Genomic DNA, 27,074 nt, shown 5'->3' on the forward strand with positions numbered 1-27,074 from the left:
GTCAACTCTTTGGGCATATGCCAAAGAGTTAGGCATAGCTGGGTCATATGGTGGAATTTCCTTTTTGCTTTTTGCGAATTCTCAACACTGATTTCCAGAGTGGCTGGAGCAATTTGTTACCCACAACCCAGGACCAGACAGAGAAGGAACCTCTGAGTTCCAGGACTAGAGGAAGTCTGCCCTTGTACAATACTCCTATGGAGAAGAGAGAACGGATGAAAGTCGTGTGTGGGAAGAGAAGACCATTGGTCACACTTCCTCCACTTCAGTGTGGCTTCTAGTCTCTCTTCTTCGTTATCAGGATAACCTCTTGGATGTCTTGGAAATTAAAACAAGCTCAATAAATAACTTAGGTTTGTCCATCTTCCTCCCAAATGTTGGTTAGAATAAATGAACGAATGGATGGAAGCTAAAGAGAAATTAGTGCCTTTGTTTCAACTGGCCAGTTTTGTTAAAAAGATAGAAAAAAATATTCATTTTGCGTTTTTTTTTTTTTGGTGTGTGTGTGTGCGCGCGCGCGCTTCTATGTATGTATGTGTATGTGTGTGTGTGCACAGGTGCATGTTTTCACTTTTATAAGCTCATTAGTAGATTTAGAGATAGGTAAGAATCTTGCAGTCCTGAAAAGTTACTGCATAAAGGATACACGTGGGAATTTTATTTTTAAGTTTCTCATTATTAAGTTTCAGACTCAATAGGTGTGAGGTAAATTCTAAATAATAGGTGTGAGTCTCCATTTCTAAAATGCTTTCAGAGATAGGACCTCGAGGAACACATCTCGAGTAGCAACATCTTATGTTGGACACTGAACTGAGCACGGGACCTTTAAGGATCAGCTCCTTCAGACGTATAGTTTCCTCACTAACTTGTCCAAAAGGGTGCTGGAGGTTGGTTTGGGTAAAAGTCTTCCTGTCCACAATTTGTTATTTCAGATAAGTGCAAACTCTTTCTTTAGTTCAAGTCTGGACATCGTCACTCCAGAAACATAGGAGAAGCAACAGTATCCTGAGTGGCATACCAATGCTTCCTCATAAGCAGTAGCAGCCACCTTCTGTAATGTACTTGGAAAAAAAAAAAAAAAAAAAAAAAAAAAAAAAAAAACACGGCGAAGAAACATCACAAAAAATGTTCATTGTCCTTAGTAATTAAGGAAATGCAAATCAAAACAACTTTGATATTTTATCTTACCTCAGTCAAAGATGAACAAATAACTGACAACAAATGATGGAGATGTGAGGGAAAGAGAAATAAGAGGTAAGCTTGGTGGACTGGCTAGAGTCATCACAGCGTTTAGTTAAGAAGACCTGGATGTTTTCCCAGGGCAGGAGTGCGCGTGTGAATGTGTGTGTGTGTGTGTGTTTGTGCACACGCGCGCGCGTAGGTGTGTGTGTGTGCGCGTGTGTGTGCGTGTGCGCGCGCCCGCGCGTGCTTCTGGAGGTGCTTCCTGAGATGCCTGCCCTTCTGACCAGAAAGATCAGTAACTATGTCCAGCCGCCTGAACCCAGACTTGGGGGAGAAACGTAAACCTCCGCCACCCGGGTCCAGGGGACCCCCGATTTCCTAGACTGACCGCTCCATCCTCGTATGCTATTCCGTCACCCTACAAGGGATTTGAGAGCAAGAAGGGACCTTAGACCAGACGTGCAGTAACCAACATGGCGGAGCCGCGCTGGTAGCGGGCTCCAGTCGCCATAGTAACCAGACCACGCCTGCCTCGGCTGGGCGTGCTCAGAAACCGTCAGCCGTTTGCACCCCGCCTCGCTTTTGCGACAGTTACCGCGCACGTCACGGCCGTTGAGGCCGGTGCCAGCTGATTTACGGCAATTGAGGCCGGTGTCAGCTGATTTACCGCAGCAGCAACGGCGGTGGCACCTTGTAACCCGGGCAGGGTGAGGGCGGCCGCCGGGGCGTGCGGTTTCCCCGGGTTCGCCCACCCGGACTTGCGGGTGGCCTGGGTCCTCCTCGGGTGCGCACGGCCTTTGCCTTTGCGGGGGCGCCCACAGCATCTTCTTCAGACATGATTACCGCCTGAGGTGAAGCTTTGACAGGTAGGAGATTTGGAGCCTTTGGGTGACAGCCTCGCTCTAGAACTCAGCCTTGGAGGGCAAGGGCCAAAGGTCAAGGGTCCCGAGACCTCCTTGGCTGGGGACTGAGCCATCTGTTAGATTGTTCTGCTTGGCTGCTCTGTTTGGTGCTTCAGGTCACCTCCAGGAGCCTTTTTCTCAAGAGCGTTAGGACCCATCAGGGTCTCCTTGGGGGGCTGGGGTGGGGGGCTAGCCTGGTGACATTTACTGCTTGTGAGGGTGGCCCTAGTCTTGAGGTGGACTGCTTTGCCCCCAGGGGATACTTTAAACTGGTTCGGGTGACTAGTGATGATTGTGGGTATTTATTGGTCATGTTTCGGGGGGGCAGCGTTCTTGCTTTGGGGCCCAAATGTTCGGATCTACCTTTCACTGCTGGTACTACCCTTTAGCTGGCATTACTGGCTGGGGACAACCATGTCTGTTAGAGGTTCATCTTTGAGCTACCACTTGCCTGCTCTCTTTTAGGGACTTGGCTCTGACAGGATGTCTGCTGTTTTTCTTTCTGGTGGATCCTGGCATTATGAAGCTCTGCTTACAGCCAGAGTTACCCTGCCTTTGATTTTAAAATTATATTGTTTTTGATCCACCTTCAATGTCTGCACCTTAAGTCCTATGCAGAATTCCCTGGTTCTTATATTCTGAAATTCTTGCAGGTTCAGGTGCATCACAGGTTACATGCCTAAGTTTTCATGCGGCTGACTGTAGTACTTACCAGTTATACATTCCTTTCCTTGTAATATTTCTTCCTTTCCTCTTTCTCTTCCTCCTCCTCTTCCTCCTCCTCCTCATCTTCCCTCCCCATCTTCTTTTTATTTTTATTTTTTGAGACAGGGTTTGTCCTGGGTCCTTGACCAGGTTGGCCTTGACTTTACCGAGATCAGCCTGCTTCTGCCTCCCAAGTGCTGGGATAAAAGGCCTGTGTCACTACCGCCCAGCTTTTCTTTTCTTTGTTCTTTATTTTTAAATTTTTATTTATTTATTTTTGCTTTTTTGAGAGGAGGTCTCTTCTTGTATAGCTTTGGCTGTCCTAGAGCTCACTGTAGTACAGGCTGGCCTCAAACTCTCAAAGATCGGCCTGAGATCTACTCCTGAGTGCTGGGATTAAAGGCATGCACCACCAGACCAGGCTAGGATTCCTCTCCATGATCTGTATTTCTAAGATCTTTCTTCAGAAGATTACAACAATCAAATGTTATATGAAAGAAATCGAGTTGTTGGTATTTTGTTGCATAAAATTTCTAGTTTGTTTCAGCCCTTCACTTTATAAGCAACCCTATCTATGACAGTGTGGAGGTGGCAGATCCCAAATGAAAATTGTGCATTTAAATTGTCTTTATTATAAATAATGAAAAACTACTTTGATTTTTATCCAAAACAGTAGATCTCCGGTGCTTCAAGTTGAGAGAACAAACCAGCATTACTACAAAGGAATGCTTTATTGTCAAATGTTAATTAAAATTATGGTAGAGAAGTTAACTTGTCAAAATTTCTATTTAAATATTCTCCAGAACTCTACTTTCCTAGAAGGACAAAAGATTTGGGTGACTGAATGAATCAGAGACCTACCTACCTGTGGGGACTTAAAATTTGGTATATGAAACTTTATAGTCTAGACTTCTTTTTTTGTATATGAATGCAGTTTTTCCATGTAAGAATTCAGCATTAAGTACTTTAAAAGTAGTGAACTAGGCAGGGTGGTGGCTCACCCCGTTAGCATTCTAGAGAGAGGGGTAGAGGCTGGTGGATCTCCGAGTTTGAGGCCAGCCTGAGTTCCAGGACAGCCCAGACTACATAGAGAGACCCTGTCTTAAAAAAAGGAGTGAGCTATTTCTGTGCCTATCTCAAAACCTCAAGGTACCTACCTCAAGAGAAGGAGTAGGATGGCCTTGAGTGCAGTAGTGTGCTGTCTGTTAAAAGATGAACCTTTAAAGTTTGTTTTGAAGCTCAGGTAGAGATGACTGAGTTCAGTATTCATCACTGGGGTGGTTCAATATTCTAGTTCATATTCTATCCTATTATTCCAATGGTTACCCCTATTTTCTTGCTCATTCACCCAGTGGCAACCAATCTAATGTATGTGAGGTATTTCCTTTTGTCTGTGTTACTAAATGTGTATTGTTTTGAGTGCCTGAGTTTTTAATTCCCAGAGCTTATGGTATTGTATCTTTTTTGTTTTCATAAGTTGACAATTTCTTCTAACTTTTTTTTTTTTTTTTTTTTTTTTCGAGACAGGGTTTCTCTGTGTAGCTTTGTGCCTTTCCTGGAACTCACTTGGTAGTCCAGGCTGGCGTTGAACTCACAGAGATCCACCTGGCTCTGCCTTCCGAGTGCTGGGATTAAAGGCATGCACTACCACCGCCTGGCTCTTCTAACTTTTGACAACTACTTTATTTTACTTTAAAAAGTTTTATTTTTACTGGGTAGTGGTGGTGTGTGCCTTTAATCTCAGCACTTGGGAGGCAGAGGCAGGTGGATTTTTGGGTTCAAGGCCAGCCTGGCCTACAAAGCCAGTTTCAGGACAGCCAGGGCTGCACAGAGAAACTCTGTCTCGTAAAGTGCCCCCACCAAGATTTATTTTTATTTGCGTGACTATATGCCATATGTGTGCAAGCCTGTTGAGGCCAGGGGTGGGTATTGGATCTCCCTGGAGCTGAAGTTGCAGTTGCTGTGAACTGAACTCAGGTTGTTGGAAGAGCAGCAAGTGTTCTTAAACTTTGATCTGTCTCTCTAGCCTTCTACCCTATGGTATTTTAGAATGTACATTTTCTTTGGTTGATCTATCTGCTTCATTTGTGGCTATCCATAGTATCTTAATTTTCCTAACACTGTAGAGATTATTGTAACACAAATATCTTTGAGATATCTGTGAGACATGTAAAAGACACATTTCCTGATAAATTTATTGGAGCTCTGCCAGATTGTTGTTGAAGGCTACACTGGGAGGTCTATACTCCTGCAAGTTAATTCTTGGGTTCCCATATCCTATCCCTGCATTGGTGCTTAGTGGTACTCAGTAACCCCATCTCCTTTTCCAGACAATTAAATATAAAGTAAAATATCAATTTACAATGAATTTGAGCTTTAATTTTTTTTTTTTTTTTTGGTGGTGCTGCGATTGAACCCAGGGTCTCACAAATGCTAGGCAAGTGCTCTGCCAGCTATATCCCCAGCCCTGAAATTGAGCATTTTCTGATAAGCATTTTTATCTCTCTTGGTTTTTCTTTTTGTAAAATTGCTATTTATCTACTTACCCATTTTTACTTTGCAGTTTCTGTCTTAGTCTGTTGCCAATAACACAATACCACAGATTGTTTTTCTTAATGTGAACTGGGTTGTTTTTGCTCAGAGTCCTGGAGGTCCAACTTTGAGGGGCTTTTGTGATAACAGCCTTCTTAGCTGGTGTTGAGGCAGCACTTGCATCCTGTAGCCAGAGATAGAAAATGCACAGGTATGTGCACATGTGTGTGTGTGTGCTGTGTGTCTTCTGGCCTCTCTGCTTTTATAAAATTACCCATGTTTAATTAACGAGCTCCATTCTGAGGACATTATCCAATCATAATCATTTCCCAGAGGCCTCCCCTCTAAATAGCATGGATTAGTTTCCACTGCCTTACAGTGGGGATTACATTTCACCATTCACCCCTGGTGGACCTACTCCGTCTGTATCCAGGTCATAGCACAGATCTTTGTTGTTGATCTGAACTTGTTCATATGAACATGACCAATGTTTCCTAGACACTAGTCCTGTAAACATTACAAATATATTTCTTTCCAATGTGCCATTTGTTAGTAACCTTTTCTATAATGCACGTCCTGAACAGACACTTTAAATTTCAATATAATAGACTTTCCCCTACATTTAGTTTACATTAGGTTTTGTTTCTGAAGTCCCCCCCCCAAATATATCACAGTTAATCCCTTGTGTTATCTATTACTCATTTCATAGTTTTCTTTTAAATGTATAGATCCTCAAGATATCCACACTATGCTCTTTTGTATGTTACAAGTGATCCAGTTTCTTTTCCATATAGTATGCCAGCTTTCTCAGGATCATTCTCCTTTCCCTAATAATAGTGCCACACTTACTGTATGTTATGTTCTGATATTTATTCCAACACTGGATCTTGTTTCTGTAGTTTATTCTTTTGTACCCTCTCTGATGCCATGCTGTCTCTTTCTCTGTCTTTTAAGATTTATTATTACTGAGACAGGGTCTCACTTGAAGTCCTATCTGGTCTGAAACTCTATGTGGAACAGGCTGACTTCCACCTCCTGAGTGTTATGATTAATTGCTGGTGTTACTACACCCAGCTTACTTTTATTACTTTTATTTATGTAAATGTGTGTGTGAGGGAATGCCACGTGTATGAGGGTGGAGGCCAGAAGAGGGCAGCTGATCTCAGGGGTTGGAGTTTCAGGAGATTGTTAGTCACCTGATGTGGGGAAACTGTGCAAGGAGTGACTTCAGGGGAGAATGTTAGGGGTTAAATTTCAGAAACATAGGAGTTAGTATTTCAGAAGACAGCCCTCAGCTAAGCGGGGGAATGATCATTGTGTAGATTTGTTTTCCACTGTATGGCAGAGCCATGCTTGACTTTGTAGAAACAGCAGCAGCCAGTGCAGCACATGTTAAAATTAAGACAGTACTGCCCTTCATCTGACACTGTATGTTCTGTGCTCCCAGGGCTTTCCAATGAGAAGATACATTAGGTTTTTTTTTTCACCAAAGTCTATGCATGGCTATAAATGTGTTATATATAGTCTCACAATACTAGGTGAGACTTACATTCTTATCCTGAAATATGGGTTTCTTATAACCACTTTTTCCTGGTAGTGTGCTGGCTATTTTTATGTTCACTTGACACAAGCTACATCAGTTGGGAAGAAGGAACATCAGTTGACAAAATGCCCCCACCAGATTGGCCTGTGGTGCATTTTCTTGACTGATGGTTGATGTGGGAGGACCCGTCTCACTGTGGTGGTGCCACCTCTGGGCTGGTGGTCCTAGGTGTGATAAGAAAGCAGGCTGAGCAAGCCAAGAGGAGCAAGCTCATAAGCAGCATTTCTTTATGGCCTCTGCATCAGTTCCTGCCTCCAGGTTCCTGCTCTGACTTCTTTGGTGATAAGACTGTGATATGGAAAGGCAAGTGAAATCAACCCTTTCCTATGAATGTTGTTTATGGTCATGGTGTTTTATCACAGCAATAGAAACCCTAACCAAGAGAAGTAGGGGTTCACCATGTATCTTGGCCGGCCTGGAACTTGCTATGTAAACTAGGTTGGCCTTGAACTCACAGAGATCTGCCTGCTGAGTGCTGGAATTAAATTAAAGGCTGGTGCACTACAACACCCAGCTTTTAACCACTTTTTAACATAGATAATCTCATGAATTCTAAACACCAGATTTTAGCTCCTAGTCTAAATACCTAGGCTAGGGTATATAAAAAGATGCAATGCACATTGTGTTTATCTGCATACATTAGGAAGTTGGGGGATGTCTTTAATAGCACTATTGAGAATTATTTCTTTTCCATTGTTATTGCTATAAGCAATTTCAAGTCTTTTATACAGCACTAATGTAAGATAGCCATGTGGAGGCCAGTTATGTCACACTGTATTATTTGTGTTCTCTCTCTCTCTCTCTCTCTCTCTCTCTCTCTCTCTCTCTCTCTGCCATTCCTTATGAGTGAGTTTCACATATTTCTCATACATTTCATCACTCATTAGTTCATTTCAGTTCTGAAGGGTTGCTCAGAGTCATGATCACCCAACCATCTTCATAACAGAATTTGTAGATGAGCCCCGGGTTTTCTGCAGAGTGCCTCATTGACTTCAGTTACCTCCCCTGACAGGATTGTAGAGTTCACTGTGGCCTTCACACTCTTTAAAGCACTGTAATTCATCTTGCTTTTTAAATGTTGGCCCATCTTCAGACAGAATACAATAAACAAAATCTCCCAAAGCTTCCTGATCGCTGATTCCCACGGTTCCATACACTATTCTCTGTTGTCATCCATTCATATTTCTCTGTCACTTTACAAACCATCAGCAGAATGAGTCCCATGAGCACCACTTGCCACTTACAGCACCATGATCCAGGGTCACTTTGTTGCACCTTTACCTCCAGGCAAGGGCTAGATTTTATACATACATACAGATGTATATATACATACATACTTATGCACACACACATGTACACACATATTTAAGGAGGAAGAATGGGAACTAGGGTAGGAAAATTAGAATAAAAGTCATGAGAGTATGCAAATGTGGAGATCAGGTAAAGAAGTATTTCAAGGAGGCTGTATGAACTATGTCAAATGCTGCTGGTAGATTAGTTAAGATAAAGAACAAGATTCAAGCTTTGCTTAGCTTAGAAGATCATTTGTGGCCTAGTCAAGAGCAGTTTATAGCTAAGCAGAACACTTGTCTATGGTCTCTAAGGAGAAAGGTAATATAAATATGAATGCTGTAACTTAGGTTACATATATCCTCAGAGTTTAGAGCCAGCCAATGGGAGAGCTGCTGCTTTTCCAGCCAAGGTGACTCTCATTCCTTCCCACTCACACAATGTATGTTACTTATCTCCTGAATGTTGAGACATTCTGACCTCTCCCTTGGTTGTTTCTTCTTCTGGGCAGTTTAGTTTATATATGGTAAAGTTTCAGGGCTCAATTTAGAGGTTGATGATAATAGGAGAGAAATAATAGAAATGACTAGAGGTGCAGGGAGGTGAGAGGTAAGGCAGAAAAACAAGTTCCTTCTACCAAATGGAGTCTGTTCCTGCTGGAGAATAAGAGCTGGAGGGCATGTTTTGCTTTTGGCAAATCAGTAACTGCTTAAGTTGATGCAGATGGGTGATAAATAGAGCATGGGCAGACATTAAAAACATGCTGAATGTGCCTCAAAATCTGTGAATGCCTTTTAAAATTGTGATTTATTTCTGAAAAGATAGCCATGCAGTTCTTCAAAACTTAGAACTCATATATGTAGGGCTGTTTCAGTACTAAGAAATAAGTGTATTGCTGTGTTACCATCTGTTCATTTCTTATACTCTTTTTTAAAATTTATTTTTATTTTATGTGCATTGGTGTTTTGTATGCATGTATCCCAATGTGAGGGTGTCAGATCTTGGAGTTACAGACAGTTGTGAGCTGCCATGTGGGTGCTGGGAATCAAACCCAGGTTCTCTGGAAGAACAGTCAGTGCTCTTAACTGCTAAGCCATCTTTCCATCCCCCCCCTCTCTTTTGAATACTGGAACTTCTTTTACCATACCAATCCTAAAGTGTCAAGTTCATTGAGAGTATTTTTTCTTGCCATCCAAATAGGAAAGGATGGTCTTGTCAGCTGTGTGCTGTGAGAAGGTTGTGTTCTCCAAAGCTCCTTAATTCCAAAAGTGCTTAGTTAAGGGAGCCATTGAGTACTGGATTTCTTCACTGCATTTTCTGACCTAGCTCTCTTAATTGTCTCCTTCAGTTCCTCCAAGTCTTTAATAAACTGGTAGTAAGGGCACAGGAATCATAAAGAAAACTCATTATTTTATTTATTTATATTTTATGTTTTTTAAAAAATTTTTTTTTTTAGTGTTTTCTTGAGGTGGTTTCACTGTGTAGCTTTGTTTGTCCTGGAATTCACTGTGATAACCAGGCTGACCTCGAACTCACAGAGATCCTTCTGCTCCTGCTTCTTCAGTGCTAGGATTTTAGGCATGTGCCACCATGCCTGGCACAAAAATTCATAATCTTAATGACCATTTTGTTGCTGACACAATACAGTGATCTTGACTTGGACACACTCTTTTGACAAGTGATGTAGGAATGCTCTCTGAGAATCCAGGTAAACCTTTGCAAACTTGTCTTTTTTCATCATTGCTCTGGCAAGTGCATTTAGCTCTTAGGTGTTTAGTTCCTGCTTTCTGTATTCACCATTGGTAGAGCAGTAGGTGGTGTGTACCCTAGTTCACACATGCCCATTCTCATGACAGAATTTGAGTTTGTTTTGTCTATGAGTAACAGGAGTCCTACCTGGTGCACAAAAAGTACATTGCCTCTTGTGGATGGAATTTTTTCTTAAGATGAGTTACATTCATTTATGTTGCATTTGTTTAACTCTGTAAAGCTGTGTTACTTTGCTTGTCTAAAACACCTGATTGGTTTAATAACAAGCTGGATGGCCAATAGCTAGGTAGGAGAGGGATAGGCGGGCTGCCAGACAGAGAATAAATAAGAAAGAGGAGAGCGAGAGGGAAGGAGTGAGAAAAGGAGAAAGAAAGGAGGATTCCAGGAGCCAGCCACACAGCCCTCTATGGAGCAAGAAGGAAAGAAAGACATGTAGAATAAAGAAAGATAAGAAGCCCAGAAGCAAAATGTAGAGGAAGAGAAATGGGTTAATTTAAGTTAGAAAAGCTGGCTAGAAACAAGTCAAGCTAAGGCCAGACATTCATAAGCATGAATAAGTCTCCGTGTATTTATTTAGAAGCTGGATGGCAGGCCCCCAAAGAGCAAAGAGTAAACAAAACAAAACAAAACAAACAAACAAACAAAATCCAACCAACTGAGAAGTTATTGGTGACTTTGTGAAAACCCATTGTCCTAAGATCAAGATACATCTTGTTTTGCATTTGAAAGTTACAAGAACAGTATAAGAAATTAGCATTCTTACACCTCATTTAGAAAGAATGTGTTTGTGCATTTTTGCTTGCATTTATGTTTGTGCACCTTGATGCTGAAGGTTGCAAGAGGGTAAAGTTACTATGAAAAAATGCTGCTGCCCTGGAACTAAAGGATTACACACAGGTCTTTTCGTGTCCTTGGATGTACATAAGAAAATGCCACAGACTATGTGACTTACAACAGAAATTTATTTCCCATAGTCTCGGAGCCTAAATCCCAGATTAAGGTAAATAAATTGGCTAGTTGAATGCTGGTGATTGACGGAGAACAATACACCCTGAACTTATATGGTCTCATTTTCCATTTAAAATAATACCCAGTGATATTCGGTGTCTTGTTCATCAGTGGAAAGGAGTTCGGATTTAGACTCTTGTGGTCTGATGATTAAATCTGTTCCTAATCTTGTGATCTGATGATTAAATCCAGTTAAATCTGGGCCAATTTGTTCATTTCACACTTCAAATCAGTTATATACACATAGGTGTATTCATAGAAGTGAATTTGATGTGATTTAGTGCTGTAAGCCATATTGTCCTTTATTTCATTAGTACTTCTTTTCTAAAATTTCATTTATTAGACTTTCTTTTTTTTGGTTTGGTTTTTTCGAGACAGGATTTCTCTGTGTAGCTTTGCAGTGTGCGCCGCCACCACCACCGCCCGGCCATTTTATTAGACTTAAGGGTTTAGAAATGTTATGAGGTACTTCCTACCATCTGTTCCATAGACCGAGGTCTGTTTTTGTTGCCTTTAACTTAGGTTCAGTCTGAGTCGGTCCTAAAGTATCTAGAGGGATGGTGTTCTTTTCAGAGATGCTCAGGTGTGGTCAGTGCTTTCAGCTTGGTTGTTTGCTTGGGAGAAATCTTCTTTGGTGATATGATTTAAAGTGAATGTTGTTACCATGGAAAAATGAACTCCTTCCAAATATTCTGCTCCAGAAAGTCTTTGTTGAGAATGCCATGCTTCCAGGAACACACTGTTCTGAATTTATGAAAATCAGTTCAGAGTTTGGTTTTTCTTGCTAGTATCTTATAGGAGTGTGGAAATAATTGTAATCTCATGATAGCTTGTTAAACTGATAAGATGCAAACAGACTTTATTAATAAGAAGTGTCTTTTGAGTTTTTTCCTTAAATGTATGTCTTTTATTTGTAACAAGAAAAGGTGTTTTGGAGAAGCAGACTAGTGAAAGTTATACATTGCAATAAAAACAAAAAATATTATATAGGTTGTTTATGGTAGGAATTTTCTTTTTAGATAATTTCTTTTGATTGATTATCTGTTAGGCTATAGGTGACTCCTAGATCTAGCAGAGTTCTCTTGTGTGTGGAGTTCTCTTTGATTATTTTATTCTGTCATTCTAACTGTGCTGAACTCATATTTATTTAGGTCTTTAGCCACACAGTTACAACAGTTAAGAGGTTTACCAAATAAATTTTAATGTGGTTATATGAAACAATGATTTCTTATGTCCATGCTCTCCTACAAGAGGTATACCTGAGTGTACACTGTTTACTTGTCATTTCTAATGTAAATCTACTCACCAGAAACATACTTCAATTTGGATGCAATCGTTTAAAGGAAATTATTTTCCTCTAGGTTTCACCTCAACAAAGACCCATTTGACCTTTGGAGTAAATGTGGTTAAATGGGCTTCTCATTAAGCAATATACTCATTCAGTGTTTACCACACAGTGAAATAGACCTTTTTGTTTTCTTGTTTTGGGAGAGGGTTAGTATTTTATACTACTTTGGAAACACATTGAGGTTTGAGAACGCCCTTACTCCTCGTGGCAGAGAGTGAGGAAGACCTAGATTCTCGAGTCAGGGCTGATCTGGGGTCTCTCACTTGTGGTTTCCTGAGTCTCTGCCTCAGTGTTTATGTGAAAAGAGTACCATAGTACTACCTTATGGAATGCCAGCACTGACTGAGATGAAATGTGTTTATATTTATGCCTACACATTGCTTAGGAGTCTCAGATCTTCGGAAGTTCTTTACAGTCTTTATCCATAGTCTTTTGTGTACTCAATTTCCCCCCTCCCTTCTTCCCTCCCTCCTTCTTTCCTTCCTTCCTCCCTCCCTCCCTCCCTCCCTCTCTCTCTCTCCTCTCTCCTCCCTCCCTCCCTCTCCTCCCTCCCTCCCTCCTCCTCCCTCCTTCCTTCCTTCCTTCCTTCCTTCCTTTCCTTTAGTTTTTGGAGGCAGGGTTTCTTTGTGTAGTCCTGGCTGTCCTGGAACTCGCTCTGTAGAGCAGGCTGGTCTCAAACTCAGGGATCCATCTGCCTGCCTCTGCCTCCCAAGCGCTGGGATTAAAGGCGTGCACCACCACCACCACCACCATCACCACCAACCACCGTCTGGTGGTTTGTACTGCATTTTCTGAGTACAATTTTTGTGTTTGACTGTTTTATTCGTGGAAGAAGATGACTTGGGACCAGAAAGTCAGGACTTGGATTTGAACACCATGGCTTGCTAGTTCTCTGCCTCAGCAGATAATGCTTAATCTCATTTTCTTGTCTTCTGGCCTGGGAAGATTGTTTTAGGACTTGAAATAAAATGTGCACTTAAAGTTGCTTTATACACTTGTGATAAATAAATGTGTATTGAAATTATTAAGCTTTAATTAGTAACATTTAAAACTTGTGAATGCCCCCAGTAAATACCTTTGCCCATATTTTTAGCCCTTAATTTGGGAGTGAATGTGATAAATTAGCCATTTTTCTTTGAGAAGATTTTAAGTGGCTAAATTTGATATTTGGGAAGTATAATTATTTTCAAATTATACAAGTTGACTTCATAATATAGGCAAGTGTTTCAGAAGGAATGTGCTATCTGACATTATTCTTATTGCATTTTTCAGGTTTGAAAACGCAATGGCAGGAAACAGTCTAGTTTTGCCCATTGTTCTTTGGGGCCGCAAAGCACCTACTCATTGTATTTCATCAATACTGTTAACAGATGATGGTGGCACAATTGTAACTGGCTGCCATGATGGACAGATATGTCTCTGGGATCTTTCAGCAGACTTAGAAGTGAGTATTTGAATGTTTGTTCTACATCTTAGATGTAAGTCAATAATTACTACAACATTGCACAGTTCACTGTTTGTGCTTACTTTTCAGTATTTTGGGCATTATTTTTTTTCAGTCTGTGTCTTTATATTGATATTGAGTACTTAACATGATTACTAATTGAAGGTTAACTTTTAAAAACTTACTGACTTCTGTGTCTATGTGTGACTCTGTATATGTGCTCAGGCTGTTGGATGCTCCCAGAGACCAGAACCTGGAGTTACAGGTGTTTGGTTGTGAGCCGGACTCAGGTCGTCTGAAAGGATGGCCCATGCTTTTGATCACTGCACCATCTCTCCAGCCCCACGGTTAACTTTTAATTTGTTATTTATAGCAGCCTATTTTTGCTTTTCTAGGTTAATCCCCGAGCACTGCTATTTGGTCACACAGCATCGATCACTTGTTTGTCAAAAGCTTGTGCATCTGGGGACAAACAGTACACTGTGAGCGCGTCTGCAAATGGGTAAGTTGTCACAGTTGTTTTGTTTGTTTGGTTTTGCAAGACAGGGTTTCTCTGTGTACCCCTGGATGTCCTGGAACTCTCTCTGTAGACCAGGTTGGCCTTGAACTCAGAGATTTGCTTGCCTTTGCCTCCCAACTGTTGGGATTAAAGGCATGCACCACTACTGCCCTGCAATATTCCGTTTTTTTATTTTCTGTTTTTTGGCCAGACTTCTCCTTTTCCCCCTAAATTGTTATGTCTTTAAATTTTTTGGGGGGTGCATGTGGTGGTATACAACTTTAATCCTATCATTTAGGAGGCAGAGTCAGGTAGATCTGTATGAGTTAGTGTCCAGCCTGATATACACAGAAAGCTCTAGGCTAGCCAGGGCTGCTCAGTGAGACCCTGTCTCAATAAAAGGATGTAGTATTTATTTGTCACTTAAAATTGTGCTTATAGGGGCCAGAGAGATGACTCAGAGTTAAACAGCACTTATTATTCTTCCAGAGGACCTAATTTAGTTCATAGAACCCATGTCAGGCAACTCACAACCACCTTTAAGTTCAACTACAGGGGCTCCAACAGCCTCTTCTGGCCTCTTGGGCACCCATATGCAGATGGCACACCACATATAAACACATAGGTAAAAAATAAGTCTTAAAATTGTGTTTATAGATTGCCATGTGGCTTTTATATTTTTGTACTTTATAACCAGCACCAGCTTAGGGAGAGTTTTCTTTTCTTGTATTTGCAGTCTTTTCTTGTACTGTCTAAAGCTGAAGGAGGATGTTTGAATTACAGGGTTTTTGTTATGTTTGGTTTTTTTCTTGTTTGTTTTTTTTCCAGACAAGATTTCTCTGTGTAGCCCTAGCTGTCCTGGAACTCATGTTTTAGACCAGGCTGGCCTCGAACTCACAGAGATCCATTTGCTTCTGCCTCCTGAGTGCTGGGACTAAAGGCGTGTTGTAAACAGATGTTTCCTGTCCTGACTGCCCTGTTCCAAATAACCGACTCAGAGGCTGAATATGAATTATAAATGCTTGACCAATAGCTCAGGCTTGTTACTAGCTAACTCTTAAATTTAAATTAACCCATATTTCTATTTATGCTTTGCCATGTGGTGGTACCTTTAGTAGCCTGGCACATTCATCTCCTGCTCCCTCTGTGTCTGGCTGGTGATTCCTGACCCTGCCTTTCTTCTCCCATCATCCTTAGTTTGGTCACCCCGCCTATACTTCCTGGCCACTGGCTAATCAGCATTTTATTAAATCAACTGGAGTGACAAGTCTTTACAGTGTTCAAGAGGATTTTTCTACAGCAGCATGTGCCACCATACCTGGCTTGAATTATAGTTTTATTTCTTTATTTTTTTAAGATTTATTTATTTATTATGTATACAGTGTTCTGTCTGCATGTGTGCCCACAGGACAGAAGAGGGCACCAGATCTCATTACAGATGGTTGTGAGCCATCATGCGGTTGCTGGGAATTGAACTCAGGACCTCTGGAAGAGTAACCAGTGCTCTTAACCGCTGAACCATCTCTGCAGCCTGAATTATAGTTTTAAGGATATATATTTTTACAACTGATTTTCTATAATACTTTATTGCTTTTCTTTGATTTTGAGAAACTCAGAATATAATAAAAGTAAAAGCATGGCCATTCGTTTTCATGTCATTTTTATTGAATCAGTAGGCAGCTTTGGGGCTTTTAAAAGACTCAGGTGATACCAGGCTGTCACTAGTAGGGCGGCAGAGCTCTGCCGAGTCTTTGCTGTTGTGATGCTGTGTGCTCATGTGCTGCTGAAGCTAGTTCTGCCCTGTCTCAGAATGGGCCTTGTGCTGGAGAGGCAGGCCGTAGAACAGTGTCTGTGGGGCCCAGAGTGGGAAGAACTTCAAAAACATTTTTGGATTTTTTTTTTGAAACAAGTTGGAGAACTTGTAGAAATTTATATAAAACATCTTTTTCTCCTCTATAATTTTTGGGTTGGAATTTAACTTTATCTGATCTTTTGGAATAGGAAGAGATAACATCAAGTAAGAACACTTGTTTAAGGTGAATGTTGATTGAAAATTGTTTCAGCAAGGCATGGTGATATATGCCTGGCATACTTGTAGTCCCAGCACTCCAGGAGAAGAGGCAGGAGAATTGCTGTAAGTTAGAGGCCAGCATGACCTCTAATACATAGTAAATTCCAGGCTAGCCAAGGCTATGTAGCAAGACTCTGTCTCAAAAACCAACCACTAAACAACACAGATATTTTTATATCATTTGAGATGTAACAAAACAATATCAAAATGAAAAACTCCAGTAAATATCACTACACTTTATTAATATTTTCTGTTAAATAAACCTTATTTTTTAAAAAACAAGGCATAGTGGTATTTCTAATTTTCAGTGTATTGTTAGTTTGAAATGTAAGGATTTTTTTGGTTTTTATTATAAGAACTGTAGTGATGTGTTAACGTTTGGGATTCTGTTGGCTTTAGCTGATTTGTGTTCTACGGTGCTGCATGTACAAGGTACGCTGATAACACAGGGTAGTGGTTTAGATTACAGCGTTATCTCTTCGGTTGCGTAGCACCCTAAGGTTGAGCTTCAGGATGAGGGAACAACTGCTAGTTGAAGCAGCCGCTATCAGGAACCTCTGTGAAGGAGTTGGAACATTCTGGAGAGCTTCACATACGGTCTGCCCAGAGCTACTCACAAGACTCTAGCAACCAGTGAAGACTCAGGAATATATTTCTACTATGAGAAGGATGGAGACGGAAGTGGGGCGTTGACAGGTTGGAAATGAGGTTAGATAGTGAGTGAGAGGAATGGAAAATGTGATCAATAGCAATAATGAATATAAGCTGCTTTCCTTCCTGTAATATATTAGTTTCAACAGAAGCACAACTCTAAGCCACTGTGACAAGGTTACTTTTGTCTATCAGATTCTGAGTAAGCTATTGTTTTGTTTTGTAGAGAGATGTGCCTCTGGGACGTGAATGATGGCAGATGTATTGAATTTACAAAATTAGCCTGCACCCACACTGGCATACAGGTTTGTATCAATTTTCTTAGCTGAGGCTACACAGTTTATTATAGGTGCATCATTAAAACATAGTTGAAAGCATCAAAAATGTATGTTTATATGAAAAATGGTGGGGAGAGGTAATAGAAGAAATATATATGATAAGTACTCCTCAGACTATGGGAGAGATGGGAAGAGGTGTGATGTTGAGGAGACCAATGGAGAAGGGTGAGATGAACCTGCTTGTACACTGGTTTAATAAAACACTGATTGGCCAGTAGCCAGGCAGGAAGTATAGGTGGGTCGAGCAGATGAGGAGAATTCTGGGAAGTGGAACCTGAGTCAGGAGTCACCAGCCAGACACAGAAGAAGCAAGATGTCAAGGTAGAAAAGGTACCAAGCCACGTGACTAAGCATAGACAAGAATTATGAGTTAATTTAAGTGTAAGAGCTAGTTAGTAATGAGCCTGAGCTGATGGCCGAGCAGTTATAATTAATGTAAGCTCCTAAGTGTTTACTTGGGGGATACTAATGGGAGAGATTTGCCATTAGCTATGAAACCTTGGACTCACAAATATAGAATAAATAAAATCTTTAATTTTGCCAAATACAAATAGACTAGATAACTGTAATTCTTGCTTGATAACTGTTTTATTTATATGTAATTTTACTATGTTAAAGTTAAAACTTTCCTTTTTGATTAGACAGAAAAGGGGAAATGCTATGTGATAATGCCCTTGTACACTGGTGTAACAAAACGCTGATTGGCCAGTAGCCAGGCAGGAAGTATAGGCGGAGCAAGCAGACGAGAATTCTGGGAAGAGGAAGGCTAAGTCAGGAGTCACCAGCCAGACACAGAGGAAGCAAGATGTCAAGGCAGAACTGAGAAAAGGTACCAAGCCACGTGGATAAACATAAATAAGAATTACGGGTTAATTTAAGTGTAAGAGGTAGTCAGTAATAAGCCTGAGCTAATGGCCGAGCAGTTATAATTAATATAAGCCTCTGTGTGTTTACTTGGGGGATACAAGTGGGAGAGATTTGTCATGACCGTGAATCAGGTGGGATGCAGGAAAACTTTCTGATTACATGAACCAGTTCTCACTGCTGCCTCTCTGGTTTGGGCTCTCCTGGTTACTCAGTGGAGAGTGTGTACAAATCAGCTTTCCATTGCTTTTGGGCCTGTGGCAGAGTGCTGGCAGCAGTAATAGGGAGTGTGTGATAGAATAGAACTACTTAGCTCGTGGCCACAAAGCAGAAGAGGAGGAAGAGCCTGGCATCCTACAATATTTTTTAGGGGTGTACCAAAGGTGACTTAAAAGATACCCTACTAGGGTCTGTTTCCTAAAGTCCTAGGAGCATTACAGTAGGATCAAGCCTTTAGCACATGGACCCTTGGGGAAACCATGATGGCAGATTTCTATGAGTTCAAGGCAAGCCTGGTCTACATAGTGAGTTGCATGCTAGCCAGGGCAACATAATGAGTGAGACCCCATCAGAAAGAATGCTTCAAATCCCCTTCAAACAACAACAACAAAGTAATAACATAACTTGTCAACAAAAACTTCCCATATGAATACAGATCTGACAAGCAATGGTAAATGTTTATAGGGAGGTGGTGATTGGATGATTTTCTGACTATCTCTTACCCTGGTGGCAAGAACCTACACTTTTTTTTCACCAGTGTTTTTAGAGCATGTGTTTTGTTTTTTTTTTTTTTTTTTTTTATTTGAAAAGCATATATTGGGCTGGGGAGATAATACAGTCAGTAAAATTCTTGCAAGGACCTGGGCTTGATCTCTTGGAAGAAAAGCGGGCATGGTGGCACATGTTGCAATTCTAGTGCTGAGGATGTGGAGCCAGGTGGATCCTTGGGAGTCACTAGCCAGCCAGCCTAGCCTACCCTGAGTTTTACGCCAATGAGAAACCTAGTCTTTAAATAATAACGAACTAAAGATGAGGAGCCTGGAGACTGACACATGACATTGTCCTCTGGCCTCCACGGCCATATGCACACACAGACATGTGCACCCACATACACACATGTGTAGATAAATTACTTTCATTTTATATTAGTTTAAAAGCTGTGTCAAACTCACTATGCATAATTATTTTGACTTTTGTACAGTTTGCAGTTATGGTTTAAAAACTTCTGGCTTACATATCATGGAAATTATTTCTGCTGAACATATTTTAAGTACTTATTAAAAAATCCAATTCTGTACAAGACCTCTGTGTTTAGGTTAGCAGTCATATGCAAATAGAAGATGGCTTTTGGCTGATTCATATGTATTATGGCTGTTGACTCTGCTCTTCACTCACTCAGATCCAGAAAGGGACTATCTGTTGTTGTTGTTGTTGTTGTTATTATTATTATTAGTGACAGGGCCTCTCTGCATAGCCCTGACTTTTCTGGAATTTACTGCGTAGACCCATTTGGCCTCAAACTCATAGTGATCTGACTGCCTTTGCCTCTCAAGTCCTGGGATTAAAGGTGTGTGGCATTACATTGGCAAGGAGTGTTTTTTATGTATACAGAGATGACCCTTGGTGACATTTGTACTTATTGCAATTATAGGAAATATTATTAAGTGATTATGTGCAATATAATATTTTAATATTTTTTGAGAATTTCATCTATGAGTTTAGTCCATTTTCATTGTCCTTCTCCACTCCTGAGTTCCTTTGTGTTCCCTTCCACATCCACCTCTCAAATTCTTGTCCTCTTGTTCTGTAATTATTTTTGTTTCTACTGAGTCCAGTTAGTGTTGCCTATATGTACATGGGTATAGGGTTGACCACTTGGGCATTGGCAGCCTACCAGGGGGCCTTGTCACTGAGGAAAACTAACTCACCCTTCCTCAGTAGCTCATCATCAACTGAGGGTGGGACCTTGTGAATCATTCATCCACTTGTGCTAGAACGTTGAAGGGTATGGCCTTATGCAGGTTTTGTGCAGGCAACCACAGTTGTTGAGAGTTCACAGATGCAACATCCCTATCATGTCCAGGAAATGCTAGAGACATCTTTTTTTTTAATGCTCAAAAAACTTGAGTCTCCATTTAGATACCCTCCTTCCCAATATCAAAGTGTCTTAAATGCTGAATTAGTATTCAGAAAATTGTTTGGGAATATGGCATTAAGTAAAAGGTGGCGGTATTTCACCAGGCAACTCTAATAAATATCCCTGCTCTCAGGAAAGCACTCTTCTTTGGTAACTTTCTCTGAATTCTCTTTCCACATGCCACTCCACCGACCCTTGTATATACAAGTGCGGAGTGGAACCTCCCTTTGAGTGGTGGTGGTGTCCTCATTTTGTTGTTCTTTTGTTTTTGATCAGCCTCTGAGAGCTAGAAACACTCCCTGGTGATGTCTGCATGTAGCTTTCTGGCCTTACCTTTAGAGTTTTAGTTAGCCTTCACACTTAGCTAAGGTGTTCCTTGATAATGTTTATGTATTAAAAAGCCACCCTCTTTCTTATCCAGGTATTGAATAATTAAGTGAACCCCCCCACCTCCCACCCTGTTGATATGTGAGAATGGGATGGAACGAGGGTGCGCTCAGACTGGATCCTGCTTTTCATAGTTGCTGCGCTGCCTCCTGTGCCTTGCTTAGCTTATCCTCAAGTGCTTTATTTCGTAGTCTGGGGAGGTCTTCACCCTTTACAAATCCTGCATGAGCACTGTCCACCAGAATCAATGTTTGTGAGGCTGCAGGGAGACAGGCCCTTCAGTACCGTGTTGACCCAGCTTTGATGTTGTTCTTCCTCTGCTCTTCAGGCAGAATTGAACTCAAATTGTAATATGCTTGAACACCACTCATCTTTCATGTCTATTCCCTATTCACTGCATTACTGAATTTCCTTGGTGCTGTGAAGAAAATACCTGCCAAGAAGCCATTTAGGGAGAAAGGGTTTGTTTCAGTTACAATTCAAGTGGATACAATCTGTTCTGTTCAGAAAGGCATGGCGGCAAAGGCGAGGCAGCTGCACGTGGCTTCTGTATCTAGGAAGCAGAGAAGAGATGCATGCCCATGTTCAGCTTGGTTCTCAGCCCATGCCCTGGTTCCGCCCACAGTATGATGGGTCTTCCTACCTCAATTAACCCACTCTAGAAACTCCCTCACAAACATGATGGTATGTTGAATGCCTAGGTGGTTTGTGCTGGCTAGTTTTATGTCAACTTAGTATGAGCTAGTTATCTGAAAAGAGGAAACCTCAATTGAGAAAATGCCCCCATAAGATCCAGAGGCATTTTCTTAATTAGTGAATGATGGGGAAGGGCCCAGCCACTTTTGGGTGAGGCCATCCCTGGGCTGGTGGTTCTGTGTTCTGTAAGAAAGCAGGCTGAGCAGACCATGGGAAGCAAGCCAGTAAGCAGCACTCCTCCATGGCCTCTGCATCAGTTCCTGCCTCTAGGTTCCTGCCCTGCTTGAGTTCCTGCCCTCACAGCCTTTGACGATGAACTGCTATATGGACCTGTGAATGAAATAAACCCTTTCTCCCGAATTGTTTTTGGTCATGGTGTTTCATCACAGCAACAGTAACCCTAACTAAGACATGGTTCAAGATCTGTCAAGTTGATATATTAGACATTACATCTACCTGTTCCTAATACTTAGAATTCATACTAGTCTTCTGACTCGCACTAATTTCCTCTTTAAATTTAATTTGTTATGCTAATTTTATTTAGGTGTTTCATTAAGTCAAAAGTCCTGATTTAAAGCTTGTATGTGATGCATGCCCTTATTTCCTGTATTCTTGTGGTAGAGACAGGTAGATCTTTGTGAATTTGACACCATGTCAGGATGGTGTTTATTGAGAGTTCCAGGCCAGCCAGAACTACATTGTGAGACCCTGTATCAAAAACAAAACTAACAAAACCCACAACCAACCAACCAAACAAAAAATCCTAACCAAACAAAACCAAAACATGAAACCAAAAATGAGCCCCCCCACCTCCCCATGAAAATTTTAAAAGTCTGCTTTGAATGCTAGAGATAAAGATTAAAAGATGAATTTTTATTTTTGCCTCATAAGAGTTCAAAGTGAGTATGTGACATTATGAAAGGAATATTTTTCTTAAATATTGGATAAGATTAGTATAATCTGACATGGATGTGCCCATTTGAAATTACTGGAATAATTTAGTGTTTAGGAGAATGTCATAATGTGTTTAATGAATGCATGTTAATCAAGTAGCCCAACTGAAGCAGTGTATTAAAATACACTTTTTAAAATTTGGATTTAGTTCTACCAATTCTCTGTTGGAAATCAGCAAGAAGGAAGGCTTTTATGCCATGGACATTACCCTGAAATCCTCGTTGTGGATGCTACTAGCCTTGAGGTGTTGTATTCTTTAGTATCAAAGATATCACCAGACTGGATTAGCTCCATGAGTATTATCCGCTCTCACCGGACACAAGGTCAGTATATTACACCCTTTGGCAGCTCGAACATCATCTTACTGTTTAATTCACTATGAAGTTCCATAAATTGTCAAAGTTAACAATTTTGGTTACATTCTTGTATTCCCGACATATTTGTTCCAATAATTTGTAATCTGTCTCCTTCACCAAGTGGTTTTGGCTGAATCAGTGTTTAAATTCACAGGTGTGTGATGACCTCTCTGTGATAAGCACTAGGCCTTGGGAAGCCTTAGCTTGTATGGATAGTTTTCTCAAGTGAGGCTGAGTTAGAATGGTTAGGGGTATGGTGCTGATAAGAACTGTAGCTTCATGTGTGTTTTTCTGGATTCTGGTTTTTATCTCTTGGCAAGATGTACCATTTCTTATGGAGAGAGTGAAAAGGGAGGAGATAAAATTTAATGAATTTCTGAAACTGTGCAGTTATATTCAGTAAATGTTACTATTCTTTCCTCATTCTTTCATTGAAACCATGAGGAAAAATGTAATTTTTTTTTCAGAAAAGAACAATAATGTCAACACTGAGGGGATTATGTTTTCTACTTTGTTTAAGTTTGTGAGAGCAGGCTGTTTAATTCTAGAAGGGAGCATGCTATGTTTAACTTTGGCGCCTTGTCTCTTCCTGGTTTAGAGGACACTGTGGTAGCACTCTCTGTGACAGGCATCCTGAAGGTGTGGATTGTCACCTCTGAAACTGGTGGAATGCAGGTGAGATGGACAGTGATTTCTATCCTTTTTATTATATAATTTAAACCTTTAATTATTGCATGTTCCTCACTTAGTTTTCCTTTTTAAAGGAAAAAGTGTTTCTTTTTCAATAGAAACATCATCTAGAATATGAGTAGAGAAACGGAAGAGGTGTTTTCCTCCTGCTTTTGTGTAAATTAGAAATTAGGAGGTTGGTTGCTTTCGTGAATGGACTAAACAAACAAACGACCCATTTCAGTTACTCTCGCACCCCTGACCCAGCGGTGACAGAATCCCTGACATGTAATCCAAGGGAAGAAGGACTTCCTTTAGTCCATGGCTTCAGAGACTTGAGTAGAGTCTTTGGCATGACTGACTCTGCCCAGTAGTGGGCGATGCTACTGCGGGGGCGGGGGTGGGGGTGGGGGGGTATGTGGAGCAGGAGGAGCCTGTTCACCTCATGGCAGCCAGGAGACAGAGTAAGGAAGGGACTTAGGGTCAGTTGTATTTCCAAAGACATACTTGCAGTGACCAACTTTGTAACTGCATACCACCTAAAGTGTCCAAAGCCTTCCAGTGTCAGCACAGGGTGGGGAGTAGGGTTTGACACTTGAGCCTGTGGGGACATTTCGTATTCAAACACCAACACCGTCAAAAAAGCAAATAAAGTCATTTTTTGATTCTTATTTCATAGTACTATGGACCAGAATAGTTAGTTTTGACAAGAAAGGTAGATCAATTTTCTGACAATATTGGTATGATTCACTTCAGCTAGGGAAATATTAGGTATTGAACTTGGAAGAAACTGGAAGAGGATTTGATCAGTTTTTTTTTTTTTTTTTAAACTAAGGTATATATAACCGTAGGATTACTGCAAAATTCTATCATCTGCCATTTCCAGTGAAGATATTCTGACTCATGGTCAGGGCTTAAATATTGAGCAGCTTTGTACCAAAGACATTTCTGCCAAGCAAAGACATATTTTGCTCTTGGTTCTCTCTCTCTCTCTCTCTCTCTCTCTCTCTCTCTCTTCTCTCTCTCTCTCTCTCTCTCTCTCTCTCTCCTCTCTCTCTCCTCTCTCTCTCCTCTCTCTTCTCTTCTCTCTCTTCTCTCTCTTCTCTTCTCTTCTCTTCTCTTCTCTTCTCTTCTCTTCTCTTCTCTTCTCTTCTCTTCTCTTCTCTCTCTCTCTCTCTCTCTCTCTCTCTCTCTCTCTCTCTCTCTCTCTCTCTCTCTCTCTCCAGGGCTTCTCTGTGTAGCCCTGGCTGTCCTAGAACTCGCTATGTAGACCAGGCTGGCCTCGAACTTGAGATCTTCCTGCCTCTGCCTCCCGAGTGCTGGGATTAAAGCCATGTGCCTCTACCCCCAGGCCTTGTCCAGCTTTTTAAAAGAGTACATTTGCAGTTGTTACTGCTTTGGCTTTTATCCGAGGATCCAAAGTGATGTGCATATCACATGGTGCTTTTGTTCTGTGGTGGTACCTTTTATCACTTTGTGATGACTTTAATCAGTACATGTTATTCTTGAAATTTTATGAATCTTTTTTTTTTTCAGGATACTGAGCCAATATTTGAGGAGGAATCAAAACCAATTTATTGTCAGAATTGCCAAAGCATCTCTTTTTGTGCATTTACACAGAGGTCACTTTTGGTTGTATGCTCCAAATATTGGAGGGTAAGTTGAACAGATAAATATGAAATTGCCTTTTTATCCTTCATGATAAAATCTAGTTTACTAGATTTTCAAAGATAGCCTCAAGGATGTACTTGGTACAAGACTGTCAGGCATTTGGAACTCCTGTTTGCTTCTGATGTTTTTGATGAATTTGGACTTAATTCCATGTAGCTGTCTTTTTTTGTTCTACTTCATGTAATGAAGTCATGGTTTAATTAATGGCTATATTTTATTGGTCTTCATTTCTACTTTTTGCTACTATTTCAGCTATGGTGTATGATGTGAGTGGTGGTAATTAGGTCTCTGTAGGCTGCCCATTTCTCTTTGTAGTGTGTTACATTGTAGTGTGTTACCTGAATAACACATTTCTTTCCTGGCTTCTTCACATTGGAAGTTTACAGCTAATCCTGAGAGGAGGAGGTTTCTTCTTCATTGCTTGTCTTTTTTTTTTTTATTTTTTTTATTTTATTTTTTATTTTTTTTTGTGATATATATTTTTTATTTTACAATACCATTCAGTTCTACATATCAGCCATGGGTTCCCCTATTCTCCCCCTCCCACGCCCTCCCCTTACCCCCAGCCCACCCTCCATTCCCACCTCCTCCAGGACAAGTCCTCCCCCGAGGACTGTGATCAACTTGGTAGACTCAGTCCAGGGAGGTCCAGTCCCTTCCTCCCAGACTAAGCCAAGTGTCCCTGCATAAGTTCCTGGTTTCAAACAGCCAATTCATGCAATGAGCACAGGACTTGGTCCCACTGCCTAGATGCCTCCCAAACTGATCAAGCCAATCAACTCTCTCACCTATTCAGAGGGCCTGATCCAGCTGGGAGCCCCTCAGCCTTTGGTTCATAGTTCATGTGTTTCCATTCATTTGGCTATTTTTTTCAATAATTGAGTAAAACTGAAATTTATTATATGCCACAGTCGTCCTAGGGACCTCCATGCTATATATATAGCCTTTATGGTTCTATGGGTTGTGGTCTGATTGTTCATTTTATATCTAGAATCCACCAATGAGTGAGTACATACCATAACTGTCTTTCTGGGTTTGGGTTACCTCACTCAGGATGATTTTTTCTAGTTCCATCCATTTGCCTGCAAATTTCATGCTTTCATTGTTTTTCTCTGCTGAGTAGTACTCCATTGTGTATATGTACCACATTTTTTTCATCCATTCTTCCGTTGATGGGCATCTAGGTTGTTTCCAGGTTCTGGCTATTACAAATAGTGCTGCTATGAACATAGCTGAGCATGTATCTTTATGGTATGTATCAGCATTCTTTGGGTATATGCCCAAGAGTGGTATGGCTGGGTCTTGAGGTAGTTCGATTCCTAATTTTCTGAGAAACCGCCATACTGATTTCCACAGTGGTTGTACAAGTTTACATTCCCACCAACAGTGGAGGAGTGTTCCCTTTGCTCCACATCCTCTCCAACATTGGTTGTCATTGGTGTTTTTGATCTTAGCCATTCTAACAGGTGTAAGGTGGTATCTCAGAGTCGTTTTGATTTGCATTTCTCTGATGATTAAGGATGTTGAGCATTTCTTTAAATGTCTTTCAGCCATTTGTAGTTCTTGTTTTGTGAATTCTCTGTTTAGCTCTTTAGCCCATTTTTTAATTGGACTGTTCAGTGCTTTGATGTCTAGTTTCTTGAGTTCTTTATATATTGTGGAGATCAATCCTCTGTCAGATGTGGGGTTGGTGAAGATCTTTTCCCAATCTGTTGGCTGTCTTTTTGTCTTATTGACTGTGTCTTTTGCCCTGCAAAAGCTTCTCAGTTTTGAGAGGTCCCATTTATTAATGGTTGTGCTCAGGGTCTGTGCTGTCGGTGTTTTATTTAGGAAATGGTCTCCAGTGCCAATGCGTTCAAGAGTGCTTCCTATTTTCTTTTCTATTAAGTTTAGTGTAACTGGATTTATGTTTAGGTCTTTGATCCACTTGGACTTGAGTTTTGTGCATGGTGACAGATATGGATCTATTTGTAATCTTTTACATATTGACATCCAGT

At 40.8% G+C, this 27,074-nt stretch overlaps 1 protein-coding gene across 1 annotated transcript in view; it reads left to right on the forward strand.

Moving 5' to 3' along the window:
- The first annotated feature begins 1,444 nt into the window (after positions 1–1,444).
- Wdr7 (WD repeat domain 7) overlaps positions 1,445–27,074 on the forward strand; it is a 301,023-nt gene continuing 275,393 nt past the window's right edge. The window contains 7 exon segments of the mRNA XM_028857247.2: positions 1,445–2,048; positions 13,613–13,784; positions 14,180–14,286; positions 17,232–17,310; positions 22,530–22,704; positions 23,336–23,412; positions 24,943–25,062. Coding sequence (XP_028713080.1) covers positions 13,626–13,784; positions 14,180–14,286; positions 17,232–17,310; positions 22,530–22,704; positions 23,336–23,412; positions 24,943–25,062 — 717 coding nt within the window. The 5' untranslated portion in view covers positions 1,445–2,048; positions 13,613–13,625.

Source organism: Peromyscus leucopus, chromosome 19 (assembly GCF_004664715.2).
Source record: "Peromyscus leucopus breed LL Stock chromosome 19, UCI_PerLeu_2.1, whole genome shotgun sequence".
NCBI lineage: Eukaryota > Metazoa > Chordata > Mammalia > Rodentia > Cricetidae > Peromyscus > Peromyscus leucopus.